This window comes from Bubalus bubalis, chromosome 7 (assembly GCF_019923935.1).
Source record: "Bubalus bubalis isolate 160015118507 breed Murrah chromosome 7, NDDB_SH_1, whole genome shotgun sequence".
Classification (NCBI taxonomy): Eukaryota; Metazoa; Chordata; class Mammalia; order Artiodactyla; family Bovidae; genus Bubalus; species Bubalus bubalis.
Genome location: NC_059163.1, coordinates 85,945,254 through 85,965,693, shown reverse-complemented (window position 1 = coordinate 85,965,693; position 20,440 = coordinate 85,945,254). Strand labels below are relative to the sequence as shown.

General features: G+C 38.9%; 1 protein-coding gene across 1 annotated transcript in view; it reads right to left on the bottom strand.

Annotated features, from left to right (window-relative positions):
* The window catches only part of LOC112586229 (bifunctional heparan sulfate N-deacetylase/N-sulfotransferase 4), a 160,202-nt gene that overhangs the window by 106,661 nt on the left and 33,101 nt on the right, over positions 1-20,440 (bottom strand). The window contains exons 3-4 of the mRNA XM_025290270.3: positions 7,382-7,567; positions 5,374-5,502 (exon numbers count right to left, since the gene is read on the bottom strand). Coding sequence (XP_025146055.2) covers positions 5,374-5,502; positions 7,382-7,567 — 315 coding nt within the window. The remainder of the gene's footprint in view (positions 1-5,373; positions 5,503-7,381; positions 7,568-20,440) is intronic.

Below are 20,440 nucleotides of genomic sequence, written 5' to 3'. Positions count from 1 at the left end.
TTTCCAGTCCTGTGGCCACTGCTGAGTTTTCCAAATGTGCTGGCATATTGAGTGCAGCACTTTCATAGCATCATCTTTCCGGATCTGAAATAGCTCAACTGGAATTCCATCACCTCCCCTAACTTTGTTCGTAGTGATGCTTTTTAAGGCCCACTTGACTTCACATTCCAGGATGTTTGGCTCTAGGTGAGTAATCACACCATCGTGGTGATCTGGGTCATGAAGTTCTTTTTCGTGTAGTTCTGTGTATTCTTGCCACCTCTTCTTAATATTTTCTGCTTATGTTAGGTCCATGCCATTTCTGTCCTTTATTGTGCTCATCTTTGCATGAAATGCATCACTTCTGGTGCCTCTCTATTCATAACAGGACATAGCTACAAAAAATTCCAAGCTTACAGTATCTTTACTTTATTCATCACTTCCTTCCCTCTTTTTTTTGTTTCCCATTTTATTTCCCTCCCTTCCTGTCTGTTCCCATCTTAATTTCCATATTTGGTGTGATGGTTAATTTTGTACCAACTTGACTGGACCACAAGTTAGTCAGCTCAAACATTATTCTGGGTGTGTCCATGAGGATGCTTTTGATGAGATTAACAACCAAATTAGTCAACTGAGTAAAGCAGATAAGGTGGGTGGGTCTGATCTAATCTGCTGAAGGCCAAATAGAATGAAAAGTCTCACTCTTTTGTGAATAAAAAGAAATTTCTTCTGCTCCATTGCCTTTGAACTGATTACTGTGTTTTGTTTTGTTTTTAACCTGCCTAAGAACCTGAAGTGAAACACTGGCTCTTCCTGGTCTCAGTCCTGTCGACTTTGGGGCTAGAACTACACCATCAGCTGCTCTGGTTCTCAGGCTAGAGAACTTCTACTAAAACTATACCATCAGCTCCCCTGGGACTCTAGCTTGTTCACTGTAGATTTTGAGACTTTCCAAATTCCATAATCACATGAGCAAATTCCTTGTAATAATTCTCTCCCCCACCCATCCTCTTAGTTCTGTTTCTTTGAAGAACCCTGGTTAATATATCTGATAACTTCTGCTTATGCAGCTCTAGAACTAAGCCCTGTTTTTTTTTTTTTTAATCTGGGTTCTGTCAAATGCCACCCACAGTGTGTCTCCCTAGAGAGTTGAGTAGCCTCTACTTGGATTGCCTATGACTACACTGTTCATGTTTTGAGCAGCATTATCCCTTACTCCCATATCTTTGTGGACTGCTATTTGTCTGATCCCAGCTTCATATCACTGTACCTAGAATGACTTATATTATCCACACTGTTAATCATCTCTAACATTGCTCCTTCTTCTTTGTCTATCTGGGTTTCTTGCCTTTACTCATGAATCCTACTTTAAGATCACCATTAGTTCACAATGATTAAGTACAGTTTGTTATTGGATTCTAGAAATCTCCTGAAAACTCCCCTCTTCCATTGTTCTATTTCTCCTGCAATTAAAATAACTTTGGTTGGCAATGATTAGCTTTTTAAGTGAGGTTAGTGTTATTTTGTCAGTTTATAGCAAGTGCTACAGGTATAAGTGCCAAATAGTCTTCCATCTTATTTAAAGGACCAACTATTACCCTCTGAGTAACGATTTATGCATGCTTGCATGCTAAGTCACTTCAGTTGTGTCCGACTCTTTGCAACCCCATGGACTGTAGCCTGCCGGGCTCCTCTGTCCATGGCATTCTCTAGGAAAAAATACTGGAGTAGGTTGCTGTTTCCTTGTTCAGGGGATCTTCCCGACTCAGGGATCGAACCCAGGTCTCATGTCTCCTGTGCTGGCAGGTGTGTTCTTTACCACTGTCAAGGGCCAACTGTTAGTCTCTGAATGATGCTATATATGGAGTGCTAAATTCAAAGTTTTTGAAAAGCAGAGTTATAAATACATCTCTTTAATGGCAAGTAGCCCCATGGGCACCCAGGTGGTGAATATCAGTAACAATCAGACCTTGGGGCTAGAGGTTCATGGGAGGGAATCATCATTGTTCTGATGCTTATCCCTTCCCCTGAAGAGGGGACAAGGGCAGATTTGGGGCTGGGAGTGTACCCCAAAGTGAAAACAGTATGAAGATGTGACCCTTGCTTCTATGAAGATCAAATTCTCAATTAATGAAGGAAGGAGTGAAGAGAAAGATTTCCCATATTTGCTTTCACTCACATTCACATGTATGTATCAACTCTCAACAATATTTTGTGATGTTATTGATTCTTTTAAGTCTCAGTGAGCTTGAATTCAACACATACAAAATGAAATATCCAAAAGGAATACTTTTGAGGAACACTGAAGATTGTCTAGTTTATAAGTTTGTCTTACAGGAGAGCAAACAAGTTTTGAAAAATAGAATTTCTTACTAAAATCATAGAGCATCCAAGCTATTCCCCAGTTTAGTGGAACCCCAACAAAAAAGACGATCTGTTTTATTTTTAATAGTCCTGCAGTTCAAAGAAGTTTGTTGATTACTCATACTCAGATGAAGTGCTCATTCCCCATACTCAAAGTCCTTCAAGCTAGGCTTCAGCAGTACATGAACTAAGAACTTTCAGATGTACAAACTGGGTTTACAAAACACAGAGGAACCAGAGATCAAATTACCAACATTCATTGCATCATAGAGAAAGCAAGGGAATTTCAGAGAAAAGCATCTACTACTGCTTCACTGACTATGCTAAAGCCTCTGATTGTGTGGATCACAACAAACTGGAAAAGTCTTAAAGAGATGGGAATACCAGACCGCCCTACCTGCCTCCTGAGAAACATGTATGTGGGTCAGGAAGCAACAGTTTGAATTGGACATGGAACAACTGACTGTTTCCAAATTGGGAAAAGAGTACATCAAGCCTGTATATTGTCACCTTGCTTATTTAATTTCTATGCAGAGTACATCATATGAAATGCCAGGCAGGATGACTCACAATCTGGAATCAAGTTTGCCAGGAGAAATATCAACAACCTCAGATATGCAGATGATACCACTTTAACTGCAGAAAGTGACAAAAACTAAAGAAGCTCTTGATGAGGATGAAAGAGGAGGGTGAAAAAGCTGGCTTAAAACTTGTATCATTCGAAAAGCAAAGATCATGGCATCTGGCCCAATCATACATGGCAAATAGAAGAATAAAAAGTGGAAGCAGTATCAGATTTTATTTTCTTATGCTCCAAAATCACAGCATACAGTGACTTCAGTCATGAAATTAAAAGATGCTTGCTCCTTGGAAGGAAAGCTGTGACAAATCTAGATAGGGTATTAAAAAGCAGAGACATCACTTTGTCCACAAAGGTCCGTCTAGTCAAAGCTATGGTGGTTCCAGTAGTCATATATGGATGTGAGAGTTGGACCATAAAGAAGGCTGAGTGCCAAAGAATTGATGCTTTTGAACTATGGTGTTAGAGAAGATTCTTCAGCGTCCCTTGGACTGCAAGGCAATCAAACCGGTCAATCCTAAAGGAAATCAACCCTGAATATTCATTGGAAGGACAGATGCTGAAGTTGAAGTTCTAATACTTGGGTCACCTGATGGGAAGAGCCAACTCATTAGAAAAGATCCCGATTCTGAGAAACATTGAAGGGTAAAGAAGAGGGCAACAGATAGCATCGTCAACTCAACGGACATGAATCTGAGCAGACTCTGGTAGATGGTGAAGAACAAGGAAGCCTGGAGTGCTGTAGTCTATGGAGTCTCAAAGAGTCAGACACAACTTAGTGACTGAATAACAACATGCATTTTTGCCCCCATTTCCCTACCCCTTCAATCCAATTTACAAGTTTTCATCTATACACAAGGTAGGTTTTTATTTCCTTTCTTCATGGATTACAAATAGCATATATATTATCTAAATTTATTTAAACATACCTGAAGCTTCAACGGAGGCAACTGAAACATAGTTTTGTTTAAAGCATGAATCATTTTCTCCCAGTATGAAAATTTCTTACCCAAACAAGTTAGACATAGCATACAACTCACTATTTCACATTTTCTTGTGTGCAGTGGGATGTAAAAAAAAATGACATGTCTCTCTAAAACCTCAGAAATGGAATCCTTAAGGGAAAAAAAATGGAAAAAGCTGAAGTAATTGCAACATTATCTAGTGACAATATATCCCCATATTGCTATACTTTTCCACATATAACTGGAAATCAAATTGAAAAACTCTGAATAATCAAAGGGCACAATTAAAAGGGACAAATTTTCTAGGTTTAATTCCAAATAAAATTAATGAATATTTTAAAAAGAAGCCTCAGATGACCCTAGTATTTAAAGATAATGCATAGTTATGTATTTTCACGTAGAAGGAAATGGCAACCCGCTCCAGTATTCTTGGCTGGAGAATTATATGGGCAGAGGAGCCTGGCGTGCTACAGTCCACGGGGTGACAAAGTCTCAGACATAACTGAGGAACTAATACAAACATGGTGTATTTTCAATGCAGCTTTTCATTGTGAACATTTTTAGAGATGGCAATATGTATGTCTACTGATAGACATACTACTACTTGAGCTAGAAGCAGATTCAACTTACAGACAAAATCAGATCAGATCAGATCAGTTGCTCAGTCGTGTCTGACTCTTTGCGACCCCATGAATTGCAGCACGCCAGGCCTCCCTGTCCATCACCAACCCCCGGAGTTCACTCAGACTCACGTCCATTGAGTCAGTGATGCCATCCAGCCATCTCACCCTCTGTCGTCCCCTTCACCTCCTGCCCCCAATCCCTCCCAGCATCAGAGTCTTTTCCAATGAGTCAACTCTTCGCATGAGGTGGCCAAAGTACTGGAGTTTCAGCTTTAGCATCATTCCTTCTAAAGAAATCCCAGGGCTGATCTTCAGAATGGACTGGTTGGATCTCCTTGCAGTCCAAGGGACTCTCAAGAGTCTTCTCCAACACCACAGTTCAAAAGCAAAATACACACCACCATATTGTGAATATTTTGTACTCAGTCACGTCTGACTCGTTGTGACCCCATGGACTGTAGCCCGCCAGGTTCCTGTGTTCATAGAATTTTCCTGGCAATAATAAGGAAGTGGGTTGCCATTTCCTTCTCCTGAGTTTCTTCGAGACCCAGAGATCGAATTCACTTGAACCAGTATCTCTTGCTAGAAAACTGTATATATGTCTTTACTACAATTCAAGTATAAGAGCCAACATTGAGATATTATCTTACATTTAATTGTTATAGTCAACACATGGATCTTAACAAATCTGTACTTTTCTTGGTTGACATTTATTAAGGGAATTTAATAACTTGGAGATGTAGTCTAATTTCTCTCTAGTATTTACCATCTACTCTTGTGAGAAGGTTGACAACGGAAACAAAATGAAACATATATTTGAAAGGTCTGATGTTATTGTGAAAAGCATAAATAGGATACTTACTGGGTTTAGAAGGATTGTGAGGAAAAGTTCACCTCCTCTGATACTTTTATCCAGTTCTTGGGGGCCTCCTGGATACTCTTTGTAGAAAATAGTGTGTGTGAACAACCCACAGGTCTGTCGAGGGAGGACCTGAGGAAAAATAAAAAGCAGCATATTGACATGACTTAATTAAAAGTTCCATTGCTGCGTCATGACTTCAGAGTCTGCAGATTATCATTCCTATTGGAGTTTCCCAGTGGATAAAGCCAAAATCTTACTGTAATCAAGAGCTGACACTGGTGTAATTATGTAAATATTAAGAGAGCTGCCCAATCAAAGTCATAGGACACATACATTACAACATTTTCATTCATGCCTAAAAATTTCACCTACCAGCTGAGTTATATTACAGAATTGGTTAAAAAAAAAAGGCTTCTTAGGGTTAATCTAATTCAAAAATAGAGATTCTCCAAGGTTACATTTTTCATGGTATTAGACTGCTTTTTCCCTTAATCCTGAAATACAGTTTACATGTACTTACATCTCAGAGTCCTCAAAACAATGAGTTTTCATCAGCCTCACCACTCTGTTTTGTTTTTACTACTCTGAATTAAAGTTTTAATCCCGGTAATAGTCAAATTATCTAATGATTGCTTCTGGCATGTCTTGTGGTTAATTCTGTTGTAACTCAGAGTGTTCAACAGAGAAAGTGAATAGGTAATTCTATTCCAAAAACTTTGTATTGAATAATAAACTACTTATAATCTAATGGGGTTGAGGACATGTATTCAGTTGCACAGAATAACTATTTATTCTTTGCTTAATTTTCATAAAGGCTTTTATTAAAACCAAGGTAAATGAAAATACATAGTGCTGACTTAAAGGAATGTTTCTATTTAATAATATAGCAAATGGTCACACTATTCAATTAAGGGAAAACTGCTTTCACTCTGATCTGCATTTATATCAGGGTAAAACTTTTAATATTTGCTGGATTTCTATGGACATCAATACCTTTAGTTGCATTTTCAATAGATACATTAAATCTGAGTCTTCTTTAGGTCCTCTAGTACCAATTTACAATAAAAAATTAAAGTTTTATGATTAATGAATGTTAAGTATTATCTCTGGTAACATGTGTGCTATTACTTTTTCTTTGGTTTTAGATACTTATTGGGTAGAAAGATAGATAGGCAGATGATTCTAGTAGTAACCTGAATAATGGGTTGAAAAGGTGTAAATATTTAAAGGAGGGAGAAGAGTTGTAAACCTTTCCTATGATCTTGGCAACCAGTGATGAGAACATGACCTAAGGCACTGGATGTGGGGATGGATGTTTTAAGATGAGCTATTTTATCACAAAGCAAAACAAGACAATTTTTTTCATTCTCATGAATAATTATAAATTCCCATCTGATATACTTTTGGTTTTATTTTCATTTATAGGAACATATGCATCATCCTTCCATCAAATTGTTATTTTTCAGTTAATATATTTGAAAATAAAATATATACCTTCATTTTTATAATATGCTAGGAAGAAAACAATGAAAAACTGCTATCCTAAGATATTCTTCAGTGTCTGAAACTGAAAATAAACTGAGTGGATAAATTTAGCTCTTGGATATTATTTGTTAGATTCTGTCTGTTGATAGTGTAGTGATTTGAGAGGTGTTTTCTTGATTTATGAACCTACATTTTGCCTAGAAAACTCTAAATAGAACCAGCCAAACAAATGGACCTAGAGAAACTCCCCAGAAGTATAAGGTCCAGAGACAAATCCAGAAACTGCAGGGGATGACCTACATGAAACCTGCTTCCAACATTTTGAGCTTGTCTCGAATTTGCCAAAACTACCCCACAGCTTAAGAAGCAAGTCTATAGCCAAGCAGTGTATTAATGTGTGACCATCATGGTGTGAAAGAGATTTATGATACTCATGTAAAAGAGTTTTTTGGAAGTTAGATTTTGTCTTCATTCCACATGTAGGTACTGAGAGCCTTCGATACACACAACAATACATGCTCACCATGATGCTATTGTGAATGAAGCCCTTTCGGTATCGTGCAGGTTTCAAATGCGGATACTCTTCAGTGCTGGTGACCTGAATACCCCAGACCTTCTTCCAAGCTGCATACAGCTGAATATGAACTGGGTAGACCCCTGAGTGATGTGGTGCCACTGCATAGCCCATGTTGATAGGTATTCCATGTTCCTAAAAGAAAGCCAGAATAACATCATATGCCATGTGGTCAGTTTAATTTAATTAAAATCATTTCCACAAATACCTATTTAGGATATATTGAATTCTATGCGAAGGATGAAATACATAAAAACTAATAGGATGGCATTTTTGTCCTTCAGTAACTCATGATCATATGATAATCGTAGTAAATTCATTGGACATGTTGCTCAGTCATGTCTGACTATTTGCAAACCCATGAACTGTAGCCTGCTGAATTTCTCTCTCCATGGAATTTTCCAGGCAAGAATATTGGAGTAGGTTGACATTTCCTACTCCAGTGGATCTTCCTGACCCAAGGACTGAAACTGCATCTCCTGAATTAGCAGACAGGTTCTCTGTCAGCTGGGATGCTAAGATTAATTCTGAATTTTGAATACAGAAAGTTTGGGAGGAAGATAGGAAGAGGACATGGCCCTTCCTCAGAAAAGAACAACAACAAAAAAATGGCATGTGTGTAAGTTGCCCAACTAAGAGATGGAATAGTACAATGTAGGGTGTGTGTCTATGATGTTGAAGACAACCAAAAAGGTAAGTACATACAATAATGTGATGAGCTTTTACTGTTAACATCAGGGATTGGGAATTAATGTATTTGAATGGCATAGACAAGGAAGCTCTGTGATCATGAAGGATCGTGACTGCTCTATGTCTTAGGAAGCAGGATGTGGTGACAACATGCGAAGATGAACCAGAAGTGAGGAAGATGTGAATTAAGCCTGTGCATTACAAAGCTATTGTGATGGTACTGTTTAGAGGGAACGTGAGGACCTAACCTAGATTGTTGGTGGTCAGATTAAAAGCCTACGAAAAAATGCCATATGAGAGTCAGTGATGTTTTGGATACAGTGGGTAAAGGAAAAGTGAAGATTGGTTTTCGATCTTAGCAGCTCAATTTATTTTTATAAAACCTACTGTTTACTATGAGATGCTTGTCTTGGGTAAACAGTGAACTCTAAAGGAAAAGAAGGATAAATTTAAAACAATAATATGAGAAAATTGTAGAAGGATGGTATTACATTGTAAACTACATGATATCGACCTGTAGTCTTCTAATTTCTGCTTCTTTGTATTTCTCCCTTTAAATGCTTATCTGCTTTATAAAGATGCCTTAAAGGGTTGAATCTCATCAATTGAGGGTATAGATGACAATATTCAGTAATACATGAAGGCTGACTGAATCAAAAAACAGAACACAAAAACGTGTTGACTTGACAATTGCCACATATATTTTCTATTATATGATACACAGAGCAGGGAAAGAATTCAGTCTGGCATAATAAGCAAGTAGTGAATGGATCACGTATCTACAATGCCTAAGTCAAGGCCACATTCAGTTCAGAATACAGGCCCTAAAGATTTTGCAAGTCTCCTTCATTCTTCCTTTCACAGTCTGGCCCTCACTGTACAGTCAGATTCACCTCTCTTTCACTAGGAGTATGTGTTTTCTAACATCTATTACAATAAATGGCTCCGTAGAAAAACTGAATTATGAAATCAGTGCTGTAAAATGAGCTGCAGTCTTTGGCTAGGTACTGGGGAAAATTCATTTCTTTGTGTATGCAGAAGAAAAATACTTCTTCCAGGAGCTTCTGTTTTCAATATAAAGTAAGGCTGGCAAAGTCTAGTTATAAAACTACTAGGAAACTACCAGAAGGAAAAGGTAACTACTTTTATGCTGACAATCACTGGGAAACATGTACTGGGAAAAGCCTTAGATCTCTCTGGTTAGTTCCACGTTGCTCAGTGAATGGTCCCAAAGCCTTCTGAGGATCAGTATCATGCAGCAGTCAAAATGTGAATGAGCTGGGTATGACATACAGATAAAGTTTCTCATGAGAGAAGTCTAAGATCAAGTGTGTTCAAATCTCTCTGTCTGGTGAATAGGAGTTGTGTAACTGGTGCTGAGAGAAGTAGTTCTGATTTACAAAAAAAGGGGATGACAACCTGTTATATTCTTATTATTCTTTCAAGTGATTCATATGGTTTTGTATTAGTCTTGTTTCATGATTAAAAGAATAACAAAGTCAACAATGCATGAATTCTAACATCTTTACCAATCACTTTGTTAGTCCTCATTTGTATCACTTCTAGAAGCACAGCTGGTGAAGAATCCACCTGCAATGCAGGAGACACTGGTTCAGTTCCTGTGTTGGGAAGATCTGATCCACTCCAGTATTCTTGGGCTTCCCTTGTGGCTCAGCTGGTAAAGAATCCGCCTACAATGAGGGAGACCTGGATTCGATCCCTTGGTTGAGAAGATCCCCTGGAGAAGGGAAAGGCTACCCACTCCAATATTCTTCCCTGGAGAATTCCATGGACTGTAGAGTCCATGTGGTCGCAAAAAGTCGGACACAACTGAGCAACTTTCACTTTCACTTCAATACTTTATTCCAAATTTTGGGCTCAGAACACTAGATAAGTATGTGAATCTTCTAGAAGCAAAGAGATAGAAAATAAAATCATGAAAGAATTGAAATATTAAACATCTATCTATTCAGCAAAAAAAAAAAGACATTTCACTTTTGACAGGTAGTAAAATAAATTGTAGAACTTTCATGAAAAAAATTAGAAGGTAAAAAGCAATTGATTTGGTGAGTAGGAAGGAAGGGACAGTAAAAGGATTTTATTATATCTATTGATTTCTGGGGGCTTAATGTTCTACTGCTCATAAAGTCATCTTATCACACTGACAACTGGAGCTCAATCAAAATACTAAATCACACTAGACAATTATGGGTTTATACTTTTTCCATCTAAATGATAACACAAAATGAAAAGTAATTCCCTAGTAACTCTTTTTTCTGTTATCAAGGGGCTTGCTGTAGAAACCTTCATTCTTTACTGTCTAGAGCTTAAAACATACTTCACAGTGACTTGGTCAACTAAAAAATGAACTAAATATATTTTCACAAGATCACAAAAATTTCAAAATTTGAAATATTTTCTAATGTGAATATAGGAAACATTTGAGATTACAATATTAGAAATACAAATGACAGAGTAAATTACTTTATATTATTTATTAAAACCATGTCTTTTAAAGAAACTAGGAGTTCTATGATATCATAATATGACATGGCATCACAAATAATGATGGGGAGCTTAACTTGATCTAATTTTCTATTTATGTTAAATTCCCAGTTGACTTGAAAATGAGATAATGGGGTAATTTATAGACCATTAAAAAAGAAGGTCATCAGTTTTCAAAAACTAGAATAAAATAAAATATATTTAGCACCAAACACCTAACAGTAATCGACATGCTCTCATTTAATTTTTCATTAGTCCTTCCTACTGATCATATCTGCTTGTAACTGCTTAGTATCTGATATTTATGAAGTTTTTTTACATTCATGTCTAGCATTATCCTCATAATTTCCCTGTAAGGTAGACTGGATATTATTATCACATATGGAAACTGAGGCTCAGGGAAGGCAAATAACTTGCTCATGTTTACAAATATCAGAGCTAGAATTGTACCCATCCTCTAAATTCATTGCTTCTGCTTTTCTACTCAGTCACTACTACTGTGACCCTCTCTCCCCACTCCCAGGTAATGACTAGAAGCACTTTACTGACAATAGGGAACTGATTTTAATATAAATATATTTCTGAATCAGAACCCCTACCACTATTTTTACTTGGAAGGGTTATAAAGCAAAATTATACACTTCCCAAACTCTGCAGCTATCATTTTTGATGCAAACAAGTTTCAGTCAACCAGAAGTACTTAGAAAAGATGTCAGAAGGCAGTAGGTGGGCAGATGCTAAAGCCTGGCAGCTCCTGGCTCCTCTTGCTGGTATGGAAGATCCCTTCTGAAGCAGAATTTGGTGCCCATTTGCAGGGGAGCAGTGAAAACTTATACTTCTGTCAGAGCTCCAGTAGCAACTTTAGAAATGATTGCTCCCCTAGGGAGCCAGTTCTGTCTGGCTCTGCAAGTCCCAGAGGAGGAGTACAGCCTAGAATCTGCTCCATCAGCCTTTCCAAAGTTTTGGAAGTACTTGAATCTTGAATCGCTGAATAAAAATTCTCTTTGTTTAAAACAGCTCCAAATGACTTCTGCTTCTGTCATGGAAATCTGACTGATACAGGCGGTCTTTTCCCTTTCTAATTAATAGAAAAGGTTTAGGGAGTTCAGGTAAGATGCCAGTGGCTTGAATTCTAGGAAAACTGAGGAGAGCGTTTGCTAAAGTACTGCATGGTTTATCTTCAAGAAAATTCATTAATACTTGAGAAACATTTATTTGTCTAGCTGGTTACTATCATATATGACTATTAATTCCTGGGCTTCCCTGGTGGCTCAATGGTAAAGAATCAGCCAGCCAAGGCATGAGGTGCAAGTCCGGTCCCTGGGTCAGGAAGATCCCCTGGAGGAAGGCATGGCAACCTACTCCAGTACTCTTGCTTGAGAAATCTCATAGACAGAGGAGCCTGGTGGGCTATAGCCCATAGGGTCTCAAAAGAATCAGATACGACTTAGCAACTGAACAACAAAAACATTAAATCTTATGTTGATCAGCCAGTGATTAGTGTACAGAGAAAATAACTAGGAGACCAGTCTTGAGGCAGGAAATAGATGGGCCCCAGGCTGAACAGTTTCTCCCCTGTGGACAAAACCTCCATAATAGCAGAAACTCTATAAAAGCAGGATGCTGGATGAGGCTGGGCTCTGCCCAGATAAGAGATAAAAGACCACATAATCCTCATTCTTGAAGTCAAGGAGACCTCCTGGATTACACATGTGCAGAAAGGCTCCTTGGAGGTAAAAAAGGGAGGGAGTGTCACCTCATGATAAGTGATGTCAACTTCCCATATGCCTCTTCATTAGAATCCATCTTGGTTAAGACCTGAGTTACACATGGGAGGTTCCTGAGATATACCAAATATAGACTCAGAACCAGGCAAATCAAAATGATTGGTCAAAGGAAACCTGGAAGAAATGCCCCATAAAAGTGATTCAAACCACCACAAGGGCATGACTCGGCCTCTGTGCCTGTCCACAAATAACTGTACTCTTTTCATTCTAATAAGCACTTTACTTGTTTCAGTACCTTCAGTCTTTGCGGGAAGTCTCTTCTGCAAAGCTGATGAGTCAGGGCTGTGTCACTGACCACTGGACTTGTGGCTAGATGCCCTCACCACCTAAACCTGACCTTAATATTTGGCCAGAACTGACACCCTGAGTTATAGCACTGCAGGCTGAGGCCACCAGACTGACTAACATGCGATCAGTCTTTAAATAATACATGTCACAGGTCATCTCCATGGTGAAACCATATCATAACAAGAGAAGGTGAATCGATTGAATTGAAATAACATTGCCTAATGTATTAATGTTGACGACTTGCAAGCACCTTTGTGCCAGCATGTAAAGGAATACCCCTTCATAGGATAACCACATCCTAATATATGGGCCAAAAGATCTTCAGGCACAACACAAGAGCTAGAAAAAACAATTTTGTGGTCAATCATTGGTAGGCACTTTTTAGAAGACCTGGCACACCACAGAGAGTCAGAGGAGAAAAGGAGAAAAACGGGAGTTGGGAGATCTGGACTCATGGACATACCAGAGACATTCCCTAGATCGATCACAATAGCTGAAGAGAAACCTGAACAATAGATGGAGGTCCTGATACAGACAGGAGAAGAATCAGACAAAAGGCATTTTTCCCCTATTATTATGAAACCAGACCTAACACATTTTAGGATGGTTTAATATGCCCACTCCTAGCAGCATGCTTGTTTTATAAATATTTTTTAAAGAAAATAGCAAATAAAAATTTGTATTAAATAAATTCATCACAGATATTTAATAAATGAATATAGAAGAAAAATAAATGAAATGATGATTACATAAATGAATATACATGTAAAGCATAAATGAATATACTCATAGTAAAGAGACAATGCATTTAACAATACCCTTTCGAACTTAAATTATTGATTTGTCCTCCTAATTACACAACTTCTAGGGAGTGACACTAGTACCAAAGAAAACAGATCTCATTATCTATTTTTCCTTTTAATAAGGACTTGGAATCACATTGTCAACTTTGAGAATGAGTCTAGGATCATTGATTTTTGCACTGTGTTTTGGGTACTGAAGTTGTCTTCTGTTTTCATAAGTGATAAAAGCAATGGCTGCGTGACCCTGGAAATTGGCTGGGTCAGTCCTGACACTTTTTGGAGCGAAGCCTAGCAAATGGTGACAGATCTCTGGAGAGCTCTGTGTTACAAATGGATTTTTCTTTTGAAAAAGAAATAGCACAGCAATGGCATTGCTTCTATAGTGTGAAATTTCCAATTCTAAGTGGGCTATTTTGGGCAATTGAGACACATCTCTTTAGTATTCTTGACCTGCTAAAGATCTACTTAGCTGCTTAAAGATGACTAACAGGAAAACTAAGTAAGTCTTCATTCACACTGTATAAAATGTAGTTGATTAGGCACTTTCACTGCTAACTTTTTGTGCTCAGAATTCCCACTTTATTGCTAATTATTCAACATATATTTATTATTTATTATTATGTATTAGAGCCATTTTAGTTACAGAGGATATAGCAATGAGCAAATAGAAATCTCTGCCAGCAGGAAGCTTATATTTTAGTGGGGTAAGAACAAGATCATAAACAACATTACAGTTGGTAAAGTGTATTTTATATTAGGGCTTCCAAGGTGGTGCTAGGGTAAAGAAACTGCCTGCCAATGCGAGATACATAAGAGATGTGGGTTCAATCCCTGGGTTGGGAAGATCCCCTACAGTAGGCATGGCAAGCCACTCCAGTATTCTCCACCCATGGACAGAGGAGCCTGGCAGGCTACAGTCCATAGGGTCTCGAAGAGTTGGACATGATTGAAGCAACTTACTACACACAGAGCATAAATATTATATTAGAAGGAGCTAAGAGCTTCCCTGGTGGCTCAAATGGTAAAGAATCCACCTGCATGCAGGAGACCTGGGTTCAATCTCTGGGTTGGGAAGATGCCCTGGAGGAGGGCACGGAAACCCACTCTAGTATTTTTGCCTGGAGAATCCCGTAGACAGAGGAGTCTGGCAGGCTACAGTCTATAGCACTGCTAAGAGTCAGACATGACTGAACAGCTAAGTACAAGAGCTGTGGAGATAAAACACAGCAGAGAAATGAAGAGGAAACAAAGGGTATGGGTGGCAACATTATAATAAATAGATCATTCACTGAGGGTCTCATGAAGAAGGTAGTATTTTGAGTCCAGGTCTAAAGTTGTGAGAGATTAAGCCATACAGATAACTTGGGGAAGATCATTCCAGGCAGAGGGGACAGTACATGCATACATTGCTCTGAGTTGAAAGCCCATCAGGTATTTTTGAGGAAGAATAAGAACTCAATTATATTTGGAGCAGCATGAGCAAAGGGGGAGAGTAGCAAGAGGTGATGTCAAGAGGCCTCATTGCTGCAAGTTCTTTACTGAACAACTCCAGGGGGCACCATTCAAATTGAATATGCTTTTACAGAAGTTGCATGACACAGTATCAATGACAAGAAGGAATGGGTGCAGAGCATGTAAGTCCTTAATATGCCTCAATAAGGATGGTGATGTTTATTTACCTTGAATGACAGGAGGAGTTACTGGGAACTTTTTGAGAAATAGATAATCTAGACTATCATTAAAAACAAAATTCTTCGGGCTGCTATGTTGAGTTAACTGAAAGGAAGTAAGGAGGCAGATAAGAACCAGTTAGTAGGTTTGTATAACAAGTGAGAGATAAGGATAGCATGGAATGGGGTGGGGACAATGTAACTGGTGAGAAGTAATTTTTATTCTGGATATATTGTGAAAGTGGAGCCACGGAAATTGTGATAGATTGAATGTGGAACATGAGAGAAGGTGCTCAACTAGAAGGATGGAATTGCCATCAAATAAGACTGCAAAGTTTAAAAATCAAATAGGTTAGGGGGAGAAAGATAGGACACATGTTTGGGGTTGGACATTCAATTGGATGTACCAGGTAGGAAATCAGTCAAATAAATACATCTAGTGTTTAGAGGAGTTCCACTGGAGACCTAAATTTGGTGAGGTAGCAACATATAGATTTTATTTAAAGTTATAAAACTCATTAAGATCACCAACAGAATGAGCATGCCGACAGAAGAGGAGGCCAGGGGTAAATCTTTGGGACAGATTAACATCAAGAAAGTGGAGAAAATAGAATAAATCCAGGAAATACACATAGAATGACTACTGCAAGCGAGATGGGAGGGACATCAGGAATTTACAATGAGAACTAGGAACTGCCCATTGGGTTTAACACTCAGTGCTGTTTAGGGAACCCAAAAAGAGAAGACCTTATGGAATGGTGAGGAGCAAGCAACCCAGAGTGGATTTAAGAGAGAATAAGGGAGCTGAAATGGCGACAGTGAGTATAACAAAGATTTTAAGAAGTTTTGCTAAAATGAAGGATCAAGAAATGGTGCAGGAGTTGGAGGGAGAAATGACATAAGCACCGGACTTTCTGAAGATGAGAAAAATAACTGCATGTTTATAGAAAGGTAAATGCTTTAGAAGAGCGGGAATTGCCTGAGTTATGTGTATATAGATACATACACACACACACACATATATAATACACATATACAATTATATTACATATATGTATATGTAATGTGTGTGTGTGTATATATATATAATGTATATTTCACCCTCAAGACCCTGGGAGGAAGTTAGTGATAATCCAGGTGCAGAGAAAAGGTTAGGGAAGCTTACTGACCTCGCGCAGCTGGTGTGGTTCTGGACCTGGGCTGAGAGGCCAGAGCCTGCACTCCTGGTCACAAAGGTGCCGAGTGGGGGCATGGGGTTTGGCTGTACCTGAAGCCTGGGGTCCCCAGGGCTGTGTGGGCAGTTGAGCAGCCGGGCCCAGTGGCTTTACTGCTTGGTGTCCAGGGCGTGATCATTTTCCAGAAGGCTCACTGAGGCAGTCGGCCGCAACCTGTGTGTAGGTGTCCTCCTGGTGGAAGCCAGCCTCCAGCAGGGTGTCCACCTGCCTCTCCTTGAACTCGGTGGTGATGTCTGAGTACCTGGACTTCACTAGCTTCCCTGGGAGTGAGGTTGCAGTAGGGCGAGGATGCTCCTGTCTTCAGCAGGCAGAAAGCATGGTCCATAATGAAACAGAACTGGTGTGTGTGCTAGGTCCCCTGAGATGGTGGGTACATGTTGCACGGGATCCCATCAAAGTGACTGGCAGGGTAGGTGCCACCTCCGCCCACTGGTTTTCCAAGGTAAGCACCTTTGCAGGGCGGCCACTGGGCCCAGTTCAGGAGCCAGGAAGATGCTGGAAGACACCATGCCTGCCCTCAATGAGGCAGCGGCATGCATGCAGGTAGGGATCTCCCAGCACTGGGTGATTGACTCACCCGGGATCTGCAGGTCTGACACATCACAGGCCACAGGCACCGCCCACCACGAGGGGATGAGCTCCCGCCGGCTGAAATGTGGGGGCTCGTAGCAGAGGCTCTTGAATGGAGGGCTGGATCCAGAGCCCCACAAGCTCCTGATGCCAGGCCACAGTGTATATTTAAGTCACTGTTAACACAGTTTATGGTAATAAGTGATATATCTATATATTCAAAAAACTGTACTAAATAATTATCACCACCAGAGTCATGGCTATGATGACTATTGCAATCTTTACATTTGTTTTCTGTCTAGACAGGTTCACATGTTGCAGATGAAAATCAAACCTATATTTCCATTTTGCTATCCTGACATTGAAGTAGCAGCTGTAGTGATGGGGCCAAGTAGAAGTTCCCTTTCAACTGATTGATATATTTTTTTTTTCAGTGAAATAAGAAGCTCATCAGTTGAGAGTGAGGATGGGGCAAGATGTGTATATTTTACAGAAAGAGAAGGTATGAAAGAGTGGTCCAGGGGAGTAAGGCTGTGAACAAAGTCGCTACTTAACTTCTGGGCAGCGCTGAGGATCCACGTGAGGTCTGCAGTCCTCATAAAGTGAGAACTGTCCAATGTTAGTCTCAGCCACATTCACTTTCAGGGGTACGGGTATGGACTAGGTAGAGATTTGGATTTAAACTGAGTTGAGACTTTGCAAGGGAGTTTGATGAACCAAGAAGTGTAAAGGAGTTCAGGGAGGATTCCAGGGAATGGTTATGGTGATTGATTATTGAGCAAAGCTGAATAAAGAGGAAAGCAAAGATCTGTGAAGGGTTAGGGGCGGCAAAGACGTGTTATCAAGTTATCTCCAGAAATGCCAGGACTGCCTTTTAGTACCTTTCTATTAGTTATTGCCTCTGTTGCATGTCAAGATCTAGTTCTAGAAGTAACTTAGTGACAAGAGAAATTATACTGGATATTAAATATTTAGAACATGTAACAGTGTTTTTAACCTGGAAGAAATAACACTAGAGAATCTTTGTAAATGTGTTGAGTGATATGGAAACAACAGTAGCATTATCCATCCCATTATGATATCATTTCCACAGTTACTATAAGCAGAAATGAGAAAAAGAAAGTACTCAAAATAATTCTGTTTAATGCAAGTCACAGAATTTTCACATGTTCATTTATAATTTTATCTCAAGTAAATAATATAACTAATTTATCTTGCCATATATATCTATTCTTAGCACCTCAAGTATCTTTTCACAGCATGTATTAAATAAAGAAAATCACTGTGGTTCCTGCTCCACCTGGGCAATCCTATTTCCACAAAAACTGGGTAACCCCAAGCTGCCACAAGTACTGGGAAAGCACCTCTAGTCATTCTTGGACTTTGTTTCTTATTCAGAGTGCCTGCTTCTCGTTTCACTGCTCCTCCTGAAACGCTCTGCAGCAGGAAGGCCTACTTCAGACATCAGAAGCGCTACTGCACATCTTAAGTTTGGTTCTTCTTGGCTACGCTCTTGCTCTGTGTGAGAATGAGAAGGAGGGGATATAAGTCCTGATTGAGATGCCAAATTCTCTAGAGTCCTTCTGGCACCTGATGTGGAGCATCTGGTTAGTTTTGCTTGTTGGACTGGCAACTACTGAGAGATCAAGCCCTGAGCCTTTGGAGTGGGAGCACTGACTCCAAGACCCTAGACTACCAGAGAACTAACCCTGCTGCTGCTGCTGAGTCGCTTCAGTTGTGTCCGACTCTGTGCAACCCCATAGATGGCAGCCCTAGGGAGTATCAAATAATGAGAATTCACACAAAAGAACCACTTGAATACAAGACCCAGCATCACCCAACCACCAGTAGCACCCTGTTCAGGACACCTCATCCAAACAACAAACAAAACAAAAATACAAACCCAATCATCAGCAGACAGGATTACCACCTCACTCAGCCTTGCCCATCAGAAGAAAAGCAAACAAACAAAAACTCAGCACAAATCTCACCCTATAAAAAACTTACACAAACCACTGGACCAACCTTAGGAGGGCAAAAACCAAAAGGAAGAAAGAATTCAACCTTGAAGTCTGGAAAAAGGAGAACTCAAACACAATAAGTTAAAAAAATAATGAATAGGCATAGAAATACTACATAAATGAAGGAACAAACTAGAAACACTGAAATCCAAATAACTGAAGAGTAAATAGGCAAGCTACCTGAAAAAGAATTCAGAATAATGATAGTAAAGATGATAGAAAACCTTGAAAACAAAATGGAGAAAATGCAAAAATCAATTAACAAAGAACTAGAAGAATTAAACAATAAACATACAGAGACAAACAACACAATTACTGAAATTAAAAATACTGTAGAAGGAATCAGTAGCAGAATACCTAAGCAGAAGAACAAATCAGTGATCTGGAAGATAAAATGGTGGAAATAACTTTTGAAGAGCAGAATAAAGTAAAAAGAATGAGAAGAACTGAGGATAGTCTCAGAGACCTCTGTGACAATATCAAACACATCAACATTTGAATTATAGGGGTCCCAGAAGAAGAAGAGGAAAAGAAAGGGTATGAGAAAATTTTTGAAGAGATCATAGATGAACATTTCCCCAGCACAGAAAAGGAAATAGTCAATCAAGTCCAAGGGACACAAAGAGTCCCATACAGGATAAACCCAAGGAGAAACACACCAAGACATACTAATCAACCTAACCAAAACTAAGCACAAAGAAAGAATATTAAAAGCAGAAAAGGAGAAGCAACAAGTAGCATACAAGGGAAACCCAATATACTTAACGGCTGATCTTTCAGCAGAAACTCTGCAGGCCAGAAGGGAATGGTAGGATATATTTAAAGTACTGAAAGGGAAAAATGTACAACCAAGATTACTGTACCCATCAAGGATCTCATTCAAAATTGATGGAGAAATAAAAAGCTTTTCAGAAAATCAAAAGTTAAGAGAATTCAGTACCACCAAAGCAGCTTTACAATAAATGTTAAAGGGATCTATATAGTCAAGAAATACAAGAGAAGAAAAAGATCTACAAAATCAACCCCAAACAACTAAGAAAATAACAATAGGAACATATATATCAATAATTATTTTAAATGTAAATGGATTAAAGCTCCAACAAAAAGAACAGACTGGCTAATTGGATACAAAAACAAGACCCATATATATGCTGTCTACAAGAAACCCACTTCAGACCTCAAGACACATATTGACTGAAAGTGAAGGATGGAAAAATATATTCCATGCAAATGCAAAGGAAAGAAAGCTCAAGTAACAATCTTAAGATCAAACAAAATAGATCTTAAAGATTACAAGAGATAAAGAAGGACACTACATAATGATCAAGGGATCAATCCAAGAGGAAGACATAACAATTGTAAATATCTATGCAAAGTCACTGCAGATGTGACTGCAGCCATGAGATTAAAAGATGCTTACTCCTTGGAAGAAAAGTTAT